The sequence below is a fragment of the Pinus tabuliformis genome, chromosome 7 (assembly GCF_031772625.1).
Source record: "Pinus tabuliformis cultivar Carrire ecotype Pingquan chromosome 7, CPIR1, whole genome shotgun sequence".
Taxonomy (NCBI): domain Eukaryota; kingdom Viridiplantae; phylum Streptophyta; class Pinopsida; order Pinales; family Pinaceae; genus Pinus; species Pinus tabuliformis.
In genome coordinates, this window is record NC_142293.1 from 375,761,968 (window position 1) to 375,782,714 (window position 20,747).

The 20,747-nt window shown below is 39.8% G+C and overlaps 1 protein-coding gene across 2 annotated transcripts in view; it reads right to left on the reverse strand.

The window, feature by feature from the left end:
• The window catches only part of LOC149247548 (SNF7 family protein), a 207,602-nt gene that overhangs the window by 86,800 nt on the left and 100,055 nt on the right, over nucleotides 1-20,747 (reverse strand). For both annotated transcript variants that reach the window (XM_089458248.1, XM_089458247.1), the window contains one exon: nucleotides 19,967-20,134. In XM_089458248.1, the coding sequence (XP_089314374.1) occupies nucleotides 19,967-20,134 (168 nt within the window). The remainder of the gene's footprint in view (nucleotides 1-19,966; nucleotides 20,135-20,747) is intronic.

Sequence of the window (20,747 nt, forward strand, 5' to 3'; positions counted from 1 at the left end):
AAGTCCTGAGTCCCAACTAAGCCTAAAAATATCAACAAAAAATATAATAATGTATCTCATATCATGAGCCATAATCTCATATACAATGAAATGAACCAAATAAATAATACTATTGATTTCCACTGCCCCTTTTGCGAGAAAATGCAACAGCTTTCCCTCTAGATGTAAATGGCAGTGGGGCTGGCAGTGGACTCTATTGTGCTCTAGAAGCTGAAAAACTAGGAACTATAGGAGGTATACCACGTCCTCCACTGGTGATAGGGGTAGGTGGTGTCACCTTCTCCTCCTGTTGCTCCTCCTCCTCTACCCCCTCCACTACCTCCTGCTCTAACCAATCATGGGCCGACTCCATGATAGGCCTCTCGGCCTCAACCCTCCATGCAATAGTGGTGTCAATCCCATCCAATGAGATGGCCTCCACATCAGGTGTCCTCTCAAGTCGCATCAACCACAATCGAAGATTGTAGTAGATGTAGACTATGTCATTAAGTCACTGGGACTCCAACCTGTACAAGGGTCATAAATTAATAAATTATAAATAATAATAGAATTGACTTTCAGATTAATCATATTCTTGAGATTTGGTCGGCGTTTCGAACCAACTAATGTGGTTCAGCGTCAGGACAAAGGTGAAAAGATCAATCTTCGCAAATGTTTAAATCGCAGAGAAGCATCCATGCCCGAAATTAGCCATTGTAAACTAGTCATTAGGAGCTAGCCGTTGGGAAGGTTGTTAAGAAATTAATTATATTATTAAAATTTTTATTTAAAAATTAAACATGAGAAAGGATTAATATATTATAATAATACATAAGGGTATGATATTTATTTATTAAATATTTTTATTCAAGGTCAAGGTTATAAACTAACTAGATTTATCAATTAAATTCTATTTACGAAGAGAGAATGTAAAATAATTAATTATACATAGAATACAGATGAAATAATAATAATAAATTAATTATTTTATTAAAAAAATATTAAAAATATTAAAATGAGAAAGGATTATAATATAATATAATAATACATTAAGGGTATAATATTTATTTATTAAATATTTTTATTCAAGATCAAGGTTATAAACTAATTAAATTGTTAATAAATTTTATCCACGAAGAGAGAATGTAAAATAATTAATTCTATATAGAATAATAATAATAATAATAAATAATAAATAAAAAACTAAGAGGCAAAAAATTAAAATAGTCAAGAGGAAAGGGCGGGGATCCAGCTTCTGCTCAGTTTCCAACCATCATCTCTATTGAGATTGATCGCATGTTTCTCAATGGCTTCTCTTAGCTTCCTATGATGGAAATGGTTAATCTTGGCGATGACATGGGTATCCTCAATGCACACGTGGTTTTTAGATTTTACTGCATGTTCGGCTAAAGCTGAGGAACGAGAGCGACAGTGTCTAATGTCTGTTGCATGTTCTTGGATTCTTTGGTTTGATGGATCTACCAGTTTCACCAATGTAAGGAACCCCACATGAGCAAGGAATTTCTCAGATTACTGATATTGACACTGCCAATATGTCTCCATCAACTAAGCGAAGAACCTTTACCAAAGGCTCAATAATTCTACACACCTCCTGCACTCCTTCCCAGAAGCTTTCCTGAATCCTGGTATGAAACTAACCTGCATATGGCCTCTCCCTCTAGTTTGTGGTTAAATGCCAAAGCACGCCACTCTTCTAAAAGAAACATTTTCTTCACATCCCACATAGAATTCAAAAGGGATTGAAGAGATATGAAATTGGTGGCAAACTGTGTAATGGCAGGGCGCACCAACTCCTTGTTGTTGGTGAATGTTCTTATCAAATGAAGCACATATGCATGATTATATATAAATTTTGTAAAGATTTTTGATGACTCAACAATATCCTTGACAAAAAGAATTTTTCCTATGTCCTCCAACATCAAATTAATGTAGTGTGTCGCACAAAGTGTCCAAAATAAGCTAGCATGCCTCTCCATAAGCGTCTTGCCAGCAGCAACATAATTTGCAACATTGTTCGTTCTGACTTGGACAACATATTGTGGACCCACCTCCTAAATGAATACATCCAACAAATCACATAATAACCATGCATCTTTGATATGTGCAGATGCATCAACAGATTTCATAAACATTGTCCCCTTGGGAAAATTAACCAAGAAGTGAATAAGGCTTCTACCCTTTTAATCAGTCCAACCACTGACAACACAATGCAACTTGTGTGTGCCCATGATGCCCAATCTTTTAATGCAGTCAACCTTTCATTTTGAAGAATGCACCCTCTAAAGTCATCATACGACGCGACTTTGTACGTTGGGCCAAAAATAGAAATAGCATGAACCGTAGGCTGGAAAAATGGATTGTTCTTGGCAACGCTGAAAGGAATATCACTCCAAAGAAAAAACTTGCCCAACAACTTGTCAGCTTCTTCCTTCTTCCTCTTTTTAATAACTGGCGAGATTGATGGTTGTGCACCAGGTGCGGTTCTAGGAACAAAAAATGATGAAGTAGCTACAAGGTTGGGTGTAGATGTTGATGGTGAAGTAGAACCAATACCACTCTCACAATCACGTCCCAATCCTAACACTCTACTCCCTTTTATTTGACTCTTCAAAGCTGACTTGGACAATTTGGTTGTCTTTATTTCTTCCAATGATTTGAGGGCTCTTCTGATGATTTCTGGATTTGTATTTGAGCAAGGCTCTACCTCATGTCCAGGAACTTGTGCAAGGTGAAATTTCAATCTGTATAGCCCCCTGTGATATCATGCCGACATAACTTGCAAGTAACATTTGATCTATCAAACCCTTCATCAGGTTCACCAAATTCCCACAGAGAGTCCAATTTCCTTGGCATGTTTGTAACTTTGTTGAACTCTCAAATTTTAATGTAAGATGAAGTTCAAAGTTTGAACCTAGGGCAAAAGAAGAATTACAAGTTAAAAAAATAGAATTAAAATTTACATAGATCATTTTCAATTTTTGACAAAAAAAACCTTCAACTCAATGCAACAATAATGGCAAAAAATACACATTCAAACCCAAGCAAAAATTATAGAAAAAAACTAAGGCACAAAACGAAATTAAACAAATTAATCTAACAATCGAGTTTTTGTATTTTTGACCAAATAAATCCTCTCCATTAAATACAACAAAAATCAGAAAGATAAAGAAAAAAACAAAAAAACAATCAAATCCAAACAAAATCATGGAAAATAAATGGGTGATAGAAACCCAAGGAAAAACAAAAAAAATTGCCAAATTTGATGCCCATACCTGAAAACCATGCTTTGCTGAAGAAACTTGGTCCAAACTTGAATTTTTTTGCTTGGGATGCTAAATTTGATTCACTTTTCTCCTCTCTTTCCCTTGTAGATGAGTTCTTCTCCTCCTTAGCTCTCACTCTTGCCCTCTATCTGAACAAAAAACAAATAAACAAACAAAAAACAAAAAACCAAAAAAAACCCAAATTTCACTTTAAGTCATTGTTTTGCGCCCCCATGATTTTTTCGAGTTGGATCGCGATTTTTTCGAAAAAATTTCAATTTTTTGGTGATTTTTTTAAAATTAAAAAATCAGCCAAAAAAATCTGTAATGTTCCAAATTGAAATTTACAGCTAATAACAGACACATGAATTAGGCTATAGCAAATAAAATCACAATTAATCATGCACCATCAAAAACACCAAGAAACTGGGCAAATAAGCTGAGCCATTTTATTAAATTATGAGTTGTAAGGAGTACATGTAGCAAGGAACAAGTGAACCTGGCCTTGCATAAGCAAGTTGGAGCAACCTAGGTGGAAGAGATAGCCCCCAAGAGTTACGAAACTTCGGCCCAATATCCTTCTGCGTAGACCCAGAAATTGGCAACTGCTGCTACACTGAAAATGTTGAGAATGACCCTCTGTGTTGCCCGGAATCGCCTAAAAATGCAACTGTAGCTTCTGCCAAAAATACTCAACCAAACCTAGAAAGGAATCTACCCCAAACTACTCACCCGCAAAACCCACAAAATGATGCAATTACTAACAGAATAATAAAACACATTGCTAGACAAAAAGAGGATTTATGGCCTTAACATTGCCCGGAAAAATCTGCAAATTTAACCTCAGACTCCTCTCAACAAACCCACAAAAACCCAAAAAGGGTTTGGTCTGGTTCTGACCCCCGAAATTTGGCCCCAAATACCACGTCCTCCTCCAACAGCTGGGAAATACGGCCTGCCTGCAAACTCCCAAAAAAATCCCTCCAATCACTCCCAAAATGTTGAGTTATACTACCCCAACGTTCTCCTTATTTCTCCCGGCATAATTGCTACCCGGAAGACCACCGAAATGACCCAAGCGTATCCTCTCCTGCGTCCTCTTGGAATACGCACTAGCTGAGTGAGTGGCTGAATGTTTGGCTCTGAATCCCTCCAGCTCCTCTCCAAAGTGGTACGATTTGACCTCGCTAGCGTGGCACTTGAAGTCCACCAAAAGAAGGGTGAGTTCTCCCCTGTGCTAAGCAACACTCATGACCCAGCTAAACAGCTTGAGCAACAAAGGTAATAGATGAATGAACAAAAGACCCCAATAACTTCTATGCTTCTTATATTTATAATTTCTTCTTGCCTCCTCATGTGGGTCCCTCCATCCAATATTTCGACCTCCTTCCCTTAGCTATTCAATTTTCTTAAGGCGTTTCAATTCCCATTTTTAGGTGGCCCCACATCCCACTACCAATTTAATCTTTCCATTTTCTTTAATGTGGGTGGCCTCCATCTCTCTAAAAATTAAGTGGGGACTCCCTCCACCCACTTTTTCTAAAGTTTACATGCCAAAATATTTCCCAACACACAATTGCAAAAATAGAAATTCATCTTTGGCCAAATTAATTTAATTACGGACATTATAGTCCTCCCCACCAAAAATTGCTTGTCCTCAAGCAATGCCTGAACAAGCACCTTCTCGATTAGCTGACCCCAACAGTCTCTGCACACGATACCGGGGTTCCAAATTTACCACTGAGTCATCTCTTATCTCTGCCCTGTCCTACCAAGATCTCAAGCCATCATGGCCAATGTGAAGCATTCCCCTCTCCATTCGTTGTCCAGCTCATCATAGGCTCTCGACGCCCTCTTCATGTCGCCACTAAGTAGAGCATCATGGTAATATACGATGTTGATCATCTCCTCATGAAACTGCTCTATCGAATAGTCCCTCTCGTGCACTTCAGGGGTGGACTCCTGAAGATGTAATCCAATCCTGGTGGGATTGACCCCTCATATCCCTGAGTTTCCCCTGATCTCCTCCTGTCGATCACCCTGCCACACTGGTGAAATTCCCCACACCATCAATGAGTCACTAAAACCAAATGGAAGATCTAGATGACCTTCCCCTGTAGAAACCAGCTCACCCCTACAGATAGCTAAACTGCAAAGTACTGTGATGTTAAGGTCCCATGCCCATCATAGCAAGAAACTGTCATGTTTACCCCGCGACACCTTGGTCATCACTGACTGCCTAGCATGCTCGTATCAGAGCCTCCTCTCCCATAACTCTCGGCCATAATCTATGCGATGATCAAGGCTGGGCCCAACCTGCCAATGCGACTCAACAGTGCCAGTTCCTATCACTCCATGGATGGCCACAATCCTGAGCAACAACCTACCTCGCCCTATGGTGAGGACTTCGGTGGTCCCCCATGTGTCTGCTTGTGAATGAATCAGTTCGCCTGTTATCCTGACTATGCTCAACCAGGAGTGGAGTATCCCACCAATCCACTGCATCCCTGGATCCCATAACCATATTGAGGTCCACAACCACCAATCCTCTCTGCCTATTGTTGTGATATGCCTATTGTGCCCCAACTCTGACTCCTGTACGTATCCAATAGGTAGGCACCAAGAATTAGGAACCTGTGCTGCGAATAACCTACTACTCTGCGCCTACCAAATCACACAGCAACATCTGCTATCCCAGCTCTTGATGATGTGCTCGGGTACTGACGGAAGCCTAGGCACCATCCTGCCAACAAGGACTACGATCCCTCGCACCTCATGCTCGCCTAATGCCTCGAGTTGTCTAGCTGAAAAAGAAACATGCAACTCCCTCTCGGTCGCCTCCCAAAGTGTGAGTCTAGGGGTGGAACATATGCTACCTCGACAATCAACCATGCCATCCCTAAGCCTGTATCTGTCAACTCGTCCATCTACCTAGTCTCTCAATCGGATAGTCTCCTCCTGACTCATGACACGCGGTGTCTCATCCAACTGCCTAGGGTGAGCCTCCCATGCCCTGCTACCCGAATGGATAGTGTCACAGGGCAACAACCAAACACTTTGCGACTATAAGCAACACTGGAGGATGATGGGTGGGTGTGTCCCAAAGGGTATGATCAAGAATCTACTGGAATACTCAAGAGTAATCCTGTGGACAACCCTCTCCCCACCCCAGATCTCCTGATAACCCCCTCGAAGCCTGTCTCCATTAAACATGGTGTCTTCAAATGCTCAGCAATGTCCTCATCGATCATATGTGCATTGCATCCAATGGTACACCTAATGCCCCTATCCATAGGCGTCCTTGGAGGCAACGCTCCAAGAGCCCGTTGCGTCGCACCATGCGTCATTGCATACCACCAAGCAACACCACACTCCTCGACATGCCACTATATGTCGGAACTTGTCCATGTACACCACTAGATACCCCCAACTATGTATATACCATCCTGTACCATCTTGTGTCTCGACTGTGTCACAGCATCGGTCACTCCCCGCATGTACTCAATGCGATGTGAGGCACTCCCACTCCACAACACAATCCAACACACTACGGCACACCACCATGCATCTCCATGGCCACCCGTAGACCACTGCTCAACGCTAGATGCTCCCACACATCCCTAGATATGATGGCCTAAAGTTGTGTCCCTACGTGTCGACCCACACCTAACCGGTATTATCACCTCCATCGTCGCATCATCATACCCCCCGGTGAATGGATCTCTCTCCAAATCCTCCCTAACAGACCTAAGAAGTGAATCTCCTTAGGTGTCAGTAGCGATGCCACCACTGCTCTGCTCCTCTGTGTCCTATGTGCCCCACACAAATGCGCATAATCCCCGTCTCCATACAAGGCACTGTCTAGTGGCCTGCCAATACCACCTCCTCCGACAAACTCCTGCCAGAGTATGTTGATCATCCTGAGACATCATGTACAATTGTCATACCAAGACAACCCAAGGAGTCTGCCCAAAAACTGGTTGCCACTGGTGCTGACCCAACCTCCCCTAGTGAATGTGCATGCTCAACTACTAGGTCAACTATACCATCCAGGTCGTAGTCAACCGGTATACCTGAGAAATGATAGGTGGTCCCTCCTGGATCCCAATGCCAATCTGGGCTTCCGACATCCCCAGTGCCTAGAAACTCTTGCTGAGCTACACCCAGGTCCACTACCATCTCCATAGCCCACTCCACTGGGTACCAACTCAAAATATCTCGCCATCCAACCCCAAGAGAGGATTGAATGCACGAACTCCTACACAAAGAACAATCCCAGCATGTGGGTGTTGCACCCTGTGCAACTCAGGTCGTCTCATCTCGTTATCCCAGTCAACACATGAAATCTAACTAGGTAGCTTTGTCTCTCTTTGTCCAATGGGCAAAAGTAGCCTAACAGTGTTGCTAGCCCCGTCTATGTATGCCCAAAGAGGGCTCCTTTCACGGTCCAATGTGCATTCTAGCTGCACCAATAGGGAATCCGAATGCTCCCCAATGTGAGTCAATTTGGCCGTGGACTCGACACAAACCTGTTGAAGGATCTAGGGCAAATATCTGTAGTGTGATTCTCCATTACTTGACAACAATTTGTGGAGTATTTACTTTTTCTTGTTAGCTTAATCTTCTTCTTATTATTATTAATGCATATGTGTGTACTTCATCAAACTGCTACCAAAACATAAGAACAAGGACACAAGATATTGGCTCTCTGCCAGGGCCAAAACCTCTCCTCTTTAGAAGAAAACCCTTCGGTAAGTTTTTCTCTTATTAAAGCTTCTTTCTTGATCAATGCCAAACCCTAGACCTAATAAGAAGATCATCCAAGCAAAAGTCAAGTCCTTTCCTCTTTCTTGCACTTTGTTCTTCGGCACATAGGATTCCTCCTTCCGGCGCTTTGCTCCTCAGCACTTAGTCTTCCTTCTCTATTTCTTGTCAAGAGATAGACCTTCCTTGAGTGAGCCTTCTAGATGAGGTGTTCCTCTTCTATCCCTTGCTCAAGTAGACTTCTTCTTTGACCAACCAAGATCCTTCTTGAGATATGAGTGGATGCCCTAGTTTCTCGCACGTGTGGGAGTTTCACTAGGTGTTGTATGCCCTTCTCTTCTTTGCTTGAGTGTCTTTCTTTTACGCTTTAGTAGGAGGTCTTGTAGGCCTACTTTGAACAATGAGAGATATGTGACTGTGATAGTGTTGTTGTAATGACCACAGATTGCCCTCCTTTTCTCACACGTGACTGTTATAAGCTTCAGATCAGCCCTATTTACTCTGTTATCCTTTCTTGCTTCCTTGCTTGAGTGGGAGGCTCTTTAGGCCTATGATCTTAACCCAAACAATGTAGTTTATGTGACTATCACAGAGGGCTTCTATAACAGCAAAGAGACCCCCTCCTTCGCGCGTGTGATTGTCTTTTAGCCCTAGAACAAACCTTAAAGCTTCGGTGTTTCTTCCTTCTTCTTCTTCGCTATACTTGGAGACCTCTTCCCTTGCCTTTTCATACCCTTTACTCATCCTCTTTCTCGCTCATTTCAAAGATGATCTTGTTTTTCTTTGAGGAGGTCGAATGGCTCCTTATATAGGAGTATGTCTCCTTCTTTTAGGCCAACTAGAGGCCGACATGAAGACTTGAGGCCGACTCGCTTGACATAATTCTGATTGCTTCTTTTGATGGTGCCATTGCTTGGAGGAGGCTTATGACTTTGCTTGGAGATCTTCTTATGGCCTTGATACATATTCATACATGGTGTAACATACCCTTAAGGTCTTCAACCTTTACTTTTGACTATTTGACTCACCTATAGCACTTTAACTAGTGCTTGACCTATTTCAATGAGCAAGAAACTCATTGACATATATTATAAAAATAATATTTCTTTTCTTGAATAAGTACAAATATCAAAAATACATTTATGAAGACCGAACCTAGTTACATTTCCTTCAACACTCCCTCTTAACTAGGGAGGTATTCATACAACATTACAAGGTGTTTGGATATTATCAATCTTGACGAATTCACATCAAAGAAACTGGATTTGGAATCCATTTGTTATAGCATCATATCCATCAGCATTGTCATAGTGCAAGGCCTTGACTAACAGCTCCATCTCTTCATGAGATCATGAGCTACAATGCTGGCAAAATCAATGATTTATAGACACCTTCATCATTGTCTCTCAAGGTACATACCCACCCGGGTGTTCTCTGAGTATGACCTTCTAGGACTATTCTTGTCTTAGGTTCCCAACCCTAAAAATATATCGGTCCTCTTGCCTACTCGTCTTGGATTCCCTACACATCCTCAAAGAGTATCGGATGCCAAATGATTACCCAATCCTCCCATTATTTCTTCCCAAGTGAAGACAAGAATGTTGTGTCTATCTTGTGTCTACATTTCCATTCATGGCCTCCATCTAGACTTATGGCTATTAGTCTTGGTCTAGTGCATGACCCATGAAATGGAAAAACACAATTGTCACTCCTTTGTAATTAGGGGTGATCCAAAACTCCCTCTTGATCAGGGACTTGTCAGAGCTCCCTCTTAACTAGGGACTCTTTATTTATCGCAACTTCTTCTTCATGGGTCCTTCAGCTGCTTGATTTCCTTCCTTTCTTTGATGTCATTAAGTCTTTGTTCGAACTTCTTCTAAGTAGGGCACCATCCATCGATCACTTTCATTCCTGGTTTTTCATGTCATTGCTTCCTTCGTGGAAAGTGTCTTTCTTACCGTACATCAAGTTTTTCTTGTCATCTGGGTACTCCTTTGTCATCTGTCCATGCTTCGGAATACTCTTCTCATGGATGCTTCATTGTATTTGCTTGTTTACATGCTTCAACCTAGTAGCCCATCATGACTTCATCCTAATGTTGCTTCAGCATTGCTTTTTCTTTTGTTGGATGGCTTCTTCATCACAACATCTTTGTAGAGTAGAATCAGTTGTCTGCATATTTCATATCTCCAAGGCCTTCATAGGTGTCAAGGGTCCTTCCTTCCTTTGTCAGAGTTGTCCTGCCTTCTTTCAGGAGATATCTTCAAAGTATCTTGTCAGATAGTGATTATTGGTGATCATGGTGTTCTTCACATGCTTGATCTCTTTCTTCATTTGCTTCTTCTTAGATAGATAGGTCAACCATCTTATGATTCTTGTGAAAGCGTTTCTTTATTGCTTGCTTACTGGACCAGTCAACATTTCTTCTTGCTTCGTAGTCAGCAATCTTATACTCCTTATGTGAGCATATTATTTTGTTGACCTTCATTGCATTGTAGTACATGCCTTCGAGCATGTCCTTGGTGAAAGAGATTCTTTCATACTTGATCATGCTATAAAACTATTCCCATGACTCAATAATACACAAAAGGTAACATGTCTAAACTTTGATGCATACATACCTCATATTGATTCTCCTTTGATCATCTTAGCTTCATTTGGTTGTCCTTGGTGTGGCCCTTCTTGCTTCATCTTAGCTTGCATGCATATCATCTTTTTCTTGAACCCATGAATGAGATTCCCAATGAGACATATCTTCTTTGGTTCATGAACCTTCTTTTGAAGATTCCATCATTGGATCTTAAAGACCCTTGAAAAGTATTAACGTCATTTGTTGTCATAAACCCTATGTTGTAACAGGCCCTAGAAAAATGCATTCTTGCAAATGTTTCTTTTCTTTTGATGATGGAGGTCTTCTAAGATTTCTTAATCATGATCAATTTTATTTCATTGTGGATGAGGTCCTATACTAGGTATGCTCCTTCTACATGAATATCTTGAGCTATATCTACCAAGCTCCTATATTCTAGAAGATGATTCTAACCATGCATTTTGTTCTTATTTATAAATGCTTCTTCTACATGAGTATTTTGAACTCTATGTACATCATGCTTCTAGATTCTAGAGGATGTTTCTAGCCATGCAATTTTATTCTATTCCTATAGGCTCCTATATTACTCAAAAACTTGAAAGAAGACTTGAAGTAAATAGTTTTACTTAGTCATAGTAGAGATCCGGAGGATCTTCCTTCTTTTGCTTCTTGTTTTCTTCTTTCATTTCTTGAGTCACATGAGCTTCTTCCCTTTTCCTCTTGTTGTTGTAGTGTCCATATTCTTGGCATCCAAAACATTGGATTTTTGACATGTCTTTGTTGTTTGCTCTTCGTGGACCAAATTTGCCAAATTTACCCTTTCTTTTGGCCATGGTAGCAAATGCTTGCTCCTTTGATCCCACATCTTCCTTTGCTTTAAGTCTGGTTTCCTCTGTGCTACATAGAGACCACATTTCACTAAGTGTTGTTGCTTCCTTGTTGGCATATATGCTTGATGTGAACCTGCCCCAATCCTCAAGTAGAGCATTGAGTACTACAGTTGTCATCTCTCTGTCAAACATGACTTACCCAAGCTCTTGAAGTTGATCTCTCATTTCAGAGATTTTCATGAAGTAGGGAGATATTCCTTCCTTTGTTATCTTCATCTTGTACAGTTCATTCCTTAGAGATATTACTTCTTCGGTTGTGGATACCGAGAATAGCTCTACTAGCTTATCATAAATTTCTTTTGATGTTTCAAATTTGGAGACATAAGGAATGAGAGACTCTTTGATTGATTCTATTAGAATCCTTTGTACTCTTGTTTCATCCTTATTGTACTTAGCTAAGGCTTGAGTTTGTTCCTTCGCAAGGATAGTGATATTCCCTTTGATATGTTCTAGAAGTTCATTCTTCTTGAGAAGTAGATTAGTCCTCTTCTTCCATGCAAGAAAGTTATTGGCACCTACCAATTTGTTGCTTTCCTTGCAAAAAGACATTGATGTATATTCAGAAGGGGACATATAATTACTTGATAGATTTTGAGATGTAATGGATTTGCTTCCTCCTTGAAGACTTGATGGCTTGCCTTCCTTGGATCTTGATGTTCCTCAAGTTGCCTTCTCCAAGTGGACTTGCTTCATGATGAAATTTGTTTAATGACTTGTAGCTTGATGTAAGTCCTACTTCAATCTGATCTTCTTTGTAGGTGCCTTTATGTAAGGCTCTTCTTCTTGCTATGTAGACTTCCTTGATGAATGATGGATTGTAGACCTTCTTGTCCTTGAAGTGATTGAGACTTCTAGGCTTGATGCTTCAACCTTGTAGATGTCCTTCCTTGATAAGTGTTCTTGAGTTGCCCTTTCCTTGATGTGTCACCTTAGCTCTGATACCATGTTGAAGAATCTAGGGCAAATATGTGTAGTGTGATTCTTCGTTACTTGATAACAATTTGTGGAGTCTTTTTACTTTTTCTTGTTAGCTTAATCTTCTTCTTATTATTATTAATGCATGTGTGTGTACTTCATCAAACTGCTACCAAAACATAAGAACAAGAACACAAGATGTTGGCTCTCTGCCAGGGCCAAAACCTCTCTTCTCTTGAGAGGAAAACCCTTCAATAAGTTTTTCTATTATTGAAGCTTCTTTCTTGATCAATGCCAAACCCTAGACCTGATAAGAAGATCCTCCAAGCACAAGTCAAGTCCTTTCCTCTTTTCTTCACTTTGTTCTCCGACACATAGGCTTCCTCCTTCCGACACTTTGCTCCTCAGCACTTAGTCTTCCTTCTTTGTTTCTTGTCTAGAGATAGACCTTCCTTGAGTGAGCCTTCTAAATGAGGTGTTCCTCTTCTATCCCTTGCTCAAGTAGACTTCTTCTTTGACCAACCGAGATCCTTCTTGAGATATGAGTGTATGCCCTAGTTTCTCGCACGTGTGGGAGCATAGTTGCGGGGGAGCGCCCCCCCCCCCCGCTCCCCACTCCCAATCCGCGCTCTAGGCGGGAGCGACTCGGGAGCGGGTCAGGAGCGCGCTCCCTAAAAAAAAATTCGCTCCCTGCCTTTCGGGAGCGTTTTCGGGAGCGTTTTGCCTTTTTTGCATTTTTTTTTTTTGTAGTAATGCTCGAAATGCAATTTTTTTTGAAAGAAACAAATAGTTTTTGAGTGGAGCAGCTTAATGATCAAGTCTAGGCCCTAGTATTGATATGCTATTCATAGTAATGTTAAATTCTTAAAGTAAAAGTGACATTTTCTTTAATTTTCATTTTCATCCTTTTACTTAAATTTTTAACATTACCATGAAATGACTCAGGATGTTTGAGAGTGGTTTCGTCCTCATTGGATTTCATATGGAGAAAGTAGAATTTTAGATTTCATTCAAAATCCAGCAGACTTATCAGTTTTTCAGGATTTCAGGATTGGGGGATTGCAATGTTTCCATTGAATTTTGTCATGTATTAGGGTATGGAACTCGTATTTAATCAAGAGTACCAATCCCTCTATGTACCTTGATGTTAGTGACATTGGTTGTCGAACTCCTCTATCATGACCCTTCTAAAAATGTACACATCACTCAAACAAAATCTTGACTTGACATGCTATGCTTTTTCTATCTTATGTTAATGCTTAGAGGGTGATATTAATGACAAAGATCCCTATACAGATACAAAGGTAATGACAAAGATACCTCTGGATATTAATGCTTGGAGGGTGATATTAATGACAAAGATCCTGATTTTGCAACAAGACTAAAAAATTAGACATTTCTCGTGGTGGCAAGAGGCCCAAGCATAAGAAATAGATAATAGATTTACTTCTCTTTTCTAGTTTCTAGTAGCTTTTATAACTATTGACTCTTTCATATTTATTATGATATTTTTTTAAACAATATATGACAATTTAAGTTTGAAGTTGGCAATTATAACTCATTAGTAATGAATTATGAATATGATGCTTCATGAAAGTTGAAAGTTGTTTCATTTCATTTCATTTTATAACATTTCATTTCATGTTAGATATTATTTGTTGTAATGGTTACACTTAGCTTACACGTACAACTTTGGTGATCAATGATGATAAATGTTATATATTGAATTTTGAAAGCTTGAAACTTTAAGATTGATGAATCATGAGACTCAATATGTTGTATGTTACTATGTTACTAACTTGCGGACGTGGTTGATGAAGATTATAACTTCTAGATGATTGTTGTCATATGGTTCAATCTATGCTTTTTTATGTTTTTTATATCTAATTCATCATTCTACATGTTTTTGTTGACATATATGTATCAAAAATTAAAAAATATAAAAAATATATATATTTTTAAAAAATCGCTCCGGGATTCGCTCCCAAACCGGGAGCTTCTGAAAATGGTCGCTCCCGCTCCCGTTTTCGCTCCCGCTCCCGCTCCCAAGTAACATGGTGTGGGAGGTTCACTAGGTGTTGTATGCCCTTCTCTTCTTTGCTTGAGTGTCTTTCTTCTACGCTTTAGTAGGAGGCCTTGTAGGCCTACTTTGATAGCCCAAACAATGAGATATGTGACTGTGATAGTGCTATTGTAATGACCGCAGATTTCCCTCCTTTTCTCACACATGTCACTATTATAAGCTTCAAATCAACCCTATTTACTTCGCTATCCTTTCTTGCTTCCTCGCTTGAGTGGGAGGCTCTTTAGGCCTATAATCTTAACCCAAACAATGCAGTTTGTGTGACTGTGATAGAGGGCTTCTATGACAACAGAGAGACCCTCTCCTTCTTCGCACGTGTGACTGTCTTTTAGCCCTAGAACAAACCTTAAATCTTTGGTGTTTCTTCCTTCTTCTTCGCTATACTTGGAGACCTCTTCCCTTATCTTTCCGTACCCTTTACTCATCCTCTTTCTCACTGATTTCAAAGATGATTTTGTTTTTCTTTGAGGAGGTCAAATGGCTCCTTATATAGGTCTCTGTCTCCTTCTTTTAGGCCGACTAGAGGCCGACTTGCTTGACATAATTCGAGTTGCTTCTTTTGATGGTGCCATTGCTTGGAGAAGGCTTATGACTTTGCTTGGAGGTCTTCTTATGACCTTGATACATATTCATACATGGTGTAACATGCCCTTAAGGTCTTCAACCTTTACTTTTGACTATTTGACTCACCTATAGCACTTTAACTAGTGCTTGACCTATTTCAATGAGCAAGAAACTCATTGACATATATTATAAAAATAATATTTCTTTTCTTCAATAAGTACAAATATCAAAAATACATTTATGAAGACCGAACCGAGTTATATTTCCTTCAACAAAACCGCTCTCATGCCCTCCAGCTCCTCGCTATGCTACAAAATAGCCTCTCGCACTAATGCGGCCTTCCTTTTTAATGCTACAAGGTCGGTCTGAAACTGATGGAACTATCTTGGGCATCTATCACCTGTAAAATTGGTCACAACTCCAAATACCTCAGCAACAGTTGGCATCTCATCCATGGGTGGCACCTCCTCAACAAATGGCTCTATGGATGTAGGCTCTCTCCTCTCCACCAAGGTGTCAACTAGGGCTATCAAAGAGGTCTCTAACAATGGTGACTTCTGCGCCCCACCGGGTATATCGATGTGCTCCTCACCATCCTATGGGCCCTCAGCATCATGCTCAACCTCCTCCTCCTCAAGCTCCGAATATCTAAAGTCAGATCTCCACCAGCAAAATCGCCTCCTAGTCTCACCCTCTAACTGTCCCTGGACTGTCTGCTCCTTTTGAGGAGATCTGGTGTCCTGAGACTGTCGACTTACCCCACATGATGTAGCTGGTTGCACCCCCACAGTCTGTGTACCTCTACTGTCTCTAATGAATGGATGAAGATGGGTCTCGTCTGTCAACCTCCTCAACTCGGTAAACCTCTCATTGTCCCAAAAAATTCCACCCCAAAATTTCTGCATACTGGATTTCCCTTGAGCCATGGGTTTGTCTCTGGTTTCACTAGTCACTGTGAACTCATACCCAAATCTTCCATGACCTTACTGGTTTCCCACAGCTGGGCCAAGATCATGCTCTGATACCACTGTAATGTTCCAAATTGAAATTTATAGCTAATAACAGACACATGAACTAGGCTATAGAAAATAAAATCACAATTAAGCATGCACCATCAAAAACACCAAGAAACTCGGCAAATAAGTTGAGCCATTTATTAAATTATGAGTTGTAAGGAGTACATGTAGCAAGGAACAAGTGAACCTAGGCTTGCATAAGCAAGCTGGAGCAACCCAGGTGGACGAGATTATCCCCAAGAGTTAGGAAACTTCGGCCCAATATCCTTCTACGCAGACCCAAAAATTGACAACTGTTGTTGCACTGAAAATGCTGAGAATGACCCTTTGTGGTGCCCGGAATCGCCTGAAAATGCAGTTGTAGCTTCTCCCAAAAATACTCAACCAAACCCAGAAAGGAATCTGCCCCAAACCAACCACCCGCAAAACCCACAAAATGGTGCAATTACCAGTTGAATAATAAAACGCATTGTTGGACAAAAGGAGGATTTTTGGCCTGAATACTGCCCGGAAAAATCTGCAAATTTAACCTCGGACTCCTCTCAACAAACCCACAAAAACCCAGAAAGGGTTTGGTCTGGTTCTGACCCCCGAAATTCGGCCCCAAATACCACGTCCTCCTCCAACAGCTGGAAAATACGGCCTGCCTGCAAACTCCCAAAAAAATCCCTCCAATCACTCCCAAAATGTTGAGTTATACTGCCCCAACGTTCTCCTTATTTCTCCCGACATAATTGCTACCCGGAAGACCACCGAAATGACCCAAGCGTATCCTCTCCTGCGTCCTCTTGGAATACGCACTAGCTAAGTGAGTGCCTGAATGTTTGGCTCTGAATCCCTCCAGCTCCTCTTCAAAGTGGTACGATTTGACCTCCCTAGGGTGGCACTCGAAGTCCACCGAAAGAAGGGTGAGTTCTCCCCTTGGAGAACTCTATGCTAAGTAGCACTCATGACCCAGCTAAACAACTTCAGCAACAAAGGAAATAGATGAATGAACAAAAGACCCCAATAGCTTCTATGCTTCTTCTATTTATAATTTCTTCCTGCGTCCTCATGTGGGTCCCTCCATCCAATATTTCAACCTCCTTCCCTTAGCTATTCGATTTTCCTAAGGGGTTTGAATTCCCCTTTTTGGTTGGCCCCACATCCCACTACCAATTTAATCTTTCCTTTTTCTTTAATGTGGGTGGTCTCCATCTCTCCAAAAATTAAGTGGGGTCTCCCTCCACCCACTTTTCTAAAGTTTACATGCCAAAATATTTCCCAATGCCCAATTGCAAAAATAAAAATTCATCTTAGCCAAATTAATTTAATTGGGGACATTACAAAATCGGGATTTTATAAACTTCAAAGAAACATTGGAAGTTCTATCATATAAACATTGCTGGAGAGTAGTCAACACAGACACCAATACAATGTACAGAGCATAAAATTATGGGTTAAATTTCAATAGACCGACCTTTAATGCATAAATGAAGTCTGGCCTTCAACGCATAACCATTGTGATTCAACACATAAATGAATCAATGCATATAAATGAATCAACGTTGGAGCTTTGGGAAACCAATACAACGTACAAACAACGTTGGAGCTTCCACAATGAACGCCTTACTATATGAGAGTTCATAACCAGCATGAACCAACATATAATCAAACACGCGAACTAGCATATTACTAAATGCAAAAATATCAAATTTCAATGTCTCTGATATGCCAAAACGCCCGCATAAACTGTGGTATAAGAGAGTCTTCAAAACGGCTCAAGCAAAGGAACACACATAGTTTGTAATGGGACGCAGAGATGTGCAACAGTCACAAAGCACAGAGCGAAAATGTGTGCTCTCTCTCTCTCTCTTTCTCTCTCTCTCTCTCTCAACAGTTTCTTTTTGTTTGCAGGGTCAGCTCTAGGTGACAGCTGAAAAAATGGCAGTAAACAATGGTTACAGCGCAGAGAAATGTGAAATTGAGACTTGTTCTCTAATACCATGTCAGGTCAGGTATTTTGGTAACACCATGAATTGATTTCTCCATTATGAATAACATTAATATATACACATAGAGGACAGACTCTTGGGATTCACATTCCAAGATCTCTTTGTATTCTCATTTTGTATTTACATATTTACAAAATATTTTCCCAATCCCAAAGGATTAGGTGTCAACACTTGATTAGCTAAGGGGTTCATCCTTTAGATACTAGTCCCTTATATTAATCCATTCTAACAAGTAACTAACAAAAGGAGGGTGCTCTTCTTAACCTCACCTCTTGACTCCATAGCCCTATTGAATATTGGCACTAATCTTCATATCCCTTCATCACCATTCTTTCCTCTCTCACAAAATCAACTCAATTGTTGGGGTTATTTGTGATATCACCTTGTTTCTTATTGCTTAGCCTTAGTGATTATATAGGGAAGGCCCCCTTGGGCTGGAGGAGAGCTAGCCAAAAGTGCAAAGGTAGGTTGTTAAGGTGACAATGGTGACTTTCCTAGGTTTCACTTGGATTGTATGGTGTGGGTTAGAGCTTTCATCATTCTAACATACAATTTGGGGCGTAACATTTTTTGGCATCGTTACCAGGGAAAAAGGTCATTTGACCCTCTCTAACCCAATTGTACCCAAAGCATCCATGGGGAAATCAATATTTCCTTTTGTTCCATCGTACCTCTTGGTCTAAGCCATACACATTAGTTTGGCAAGCAAGAAAGCAGCAAACTAGATTTAAGGTGATCTGATGATCAGAGGTAATGAAAGAATGCTCAAGCAAGATCATGAAATTAGGTCTAGACAAGCCATGAAAGTCAATTTGTGTTGGTAAGAAAGCACATGGCTCAAGAGTCAAAACACAAGGGGAATCAAGGACCAGAATGGTCAGTGATAACAAATTGACAATTGGCGCTTCCTCCAACCATTCAGTAAGTCTATTTATTATTTTTATGCTATATTTTACTTTAAAGAAGATACACAAATACACACACGTATAAATATTGAAAAATGTATATAGCCAAACTGAATGGCAAACCTCATCTGAACCTTATCAAAAAAAACAAATTCAAATTGAACCTAATTGTTGATGAACCCAAACTCAAACCCAAATTGTGTGACAACCTGAAAGCTATGTCCCACCTGTCTTCAAAATTTTGTGCAATATACAGCTTTTCTATGTCCATAAGAATGTAAGGAATATTTGCTATCCCACCAATGTTAACCAGCATCTTAGAAAATGGTGGTCATTTCCTAAATTAAATGTCTATGGTCTTGATTATTTAAACTATCTCCCAAGGAGACAGATTATCATTTCGATAAGAATTGTTATATAGAACTAGCATCTTCCTTGAATATTATGACTTCAATTACAATTGTGAATTACATCCAATCCCCAAAGACGTGTAAAACCCAAGAGAATTGTATTATATGCTAATTAATCTAGATAGGAATACAGGTTTCCAGTCACTTAATTAGATAGTATGCCATAGTTATTCATGCCAAACCCTACAGAGCTAGATCCAGTGTCCTCCATGCTGAGATTTTGTTTACAGTAGAATAAGATCAAGAGTTATTCAAATGTGGCCATGCTAGATTGGTTGTAGCGTTACCCATAATTTTCTTGGTTAAACAAGAAACTAGAGTTCCATCCTATGAATGAATTGTGAAGACATTTCTGCATTACAAAACTTTAATAGTTTCATATTAAGATCTTAGCTTCTACAGACAATCATCATAATAACAAGATCTGCACAATACAAAAGCAATGTAATCACTAATAAATGTGGGATTTCACATGTCAGTAAGAAAAGCAGGATAGAATCTAAAAGTTAACAATTTTGATTGAAAACACAAATAAGCCAAGAAATTTCAGGAAAAAAGGTCCAGAGAGATACCTGCACCAGTGATACCACAATAAGTTTCCCTTCAACCATATCCAGAATAGGAGGTGTTGATATTCCCATCAAACTTGATATTTGTTTCAACACCCACTGAAAACGAGATGTCGATGGATGTGGCGGGTCAATGTTGTTTAAAAGATCTCCACATCTGTACATGTCAAGCTGACAGATGAAATGAAAATAAAATATTAAAAGAAAGCACAAAAACTTAACTAATACCAATCACCAAACATGTTCTTAATGTTAATGCTGTAATAATATTATTTGAAATGGAAGGGAAAAGGCAAACATAAAACAGACACACATGCCGTCACAGTTGATGACACACTGGTTGTTATTACTAACACAATTAATGAACTAGAGAAACAGCCCAAAAAATGGACTTAAATAACAAAACAATTGATGGAGTCTTCACCAGCCAAGTGCACCACCCAAGCATCTTTTTAAAAGTTCAAAAAGGAAAACAAGAAATATCATGATGGTGTCACACCAACTGTCCAACCATTAGATCCATACTTGCATTTCATGCAAATGAACAAAGTTCATTTGCTATTAGACATATCCAACATAAGAAGGACAAAAGACAGAAATCTACTAATGACAAATAATATACATAAAATAATGAATAGGATATGATCAATGATATGATATACAATGATGAGTGACCTTGCTATTATAGGCCTCAAGCTGACCTTCCATTTAAGGCTATGTCTTTATGTGATGCACTCTTTAATAATTATATTAATATTCTAAGTACCATAGTTAAGCATTATAT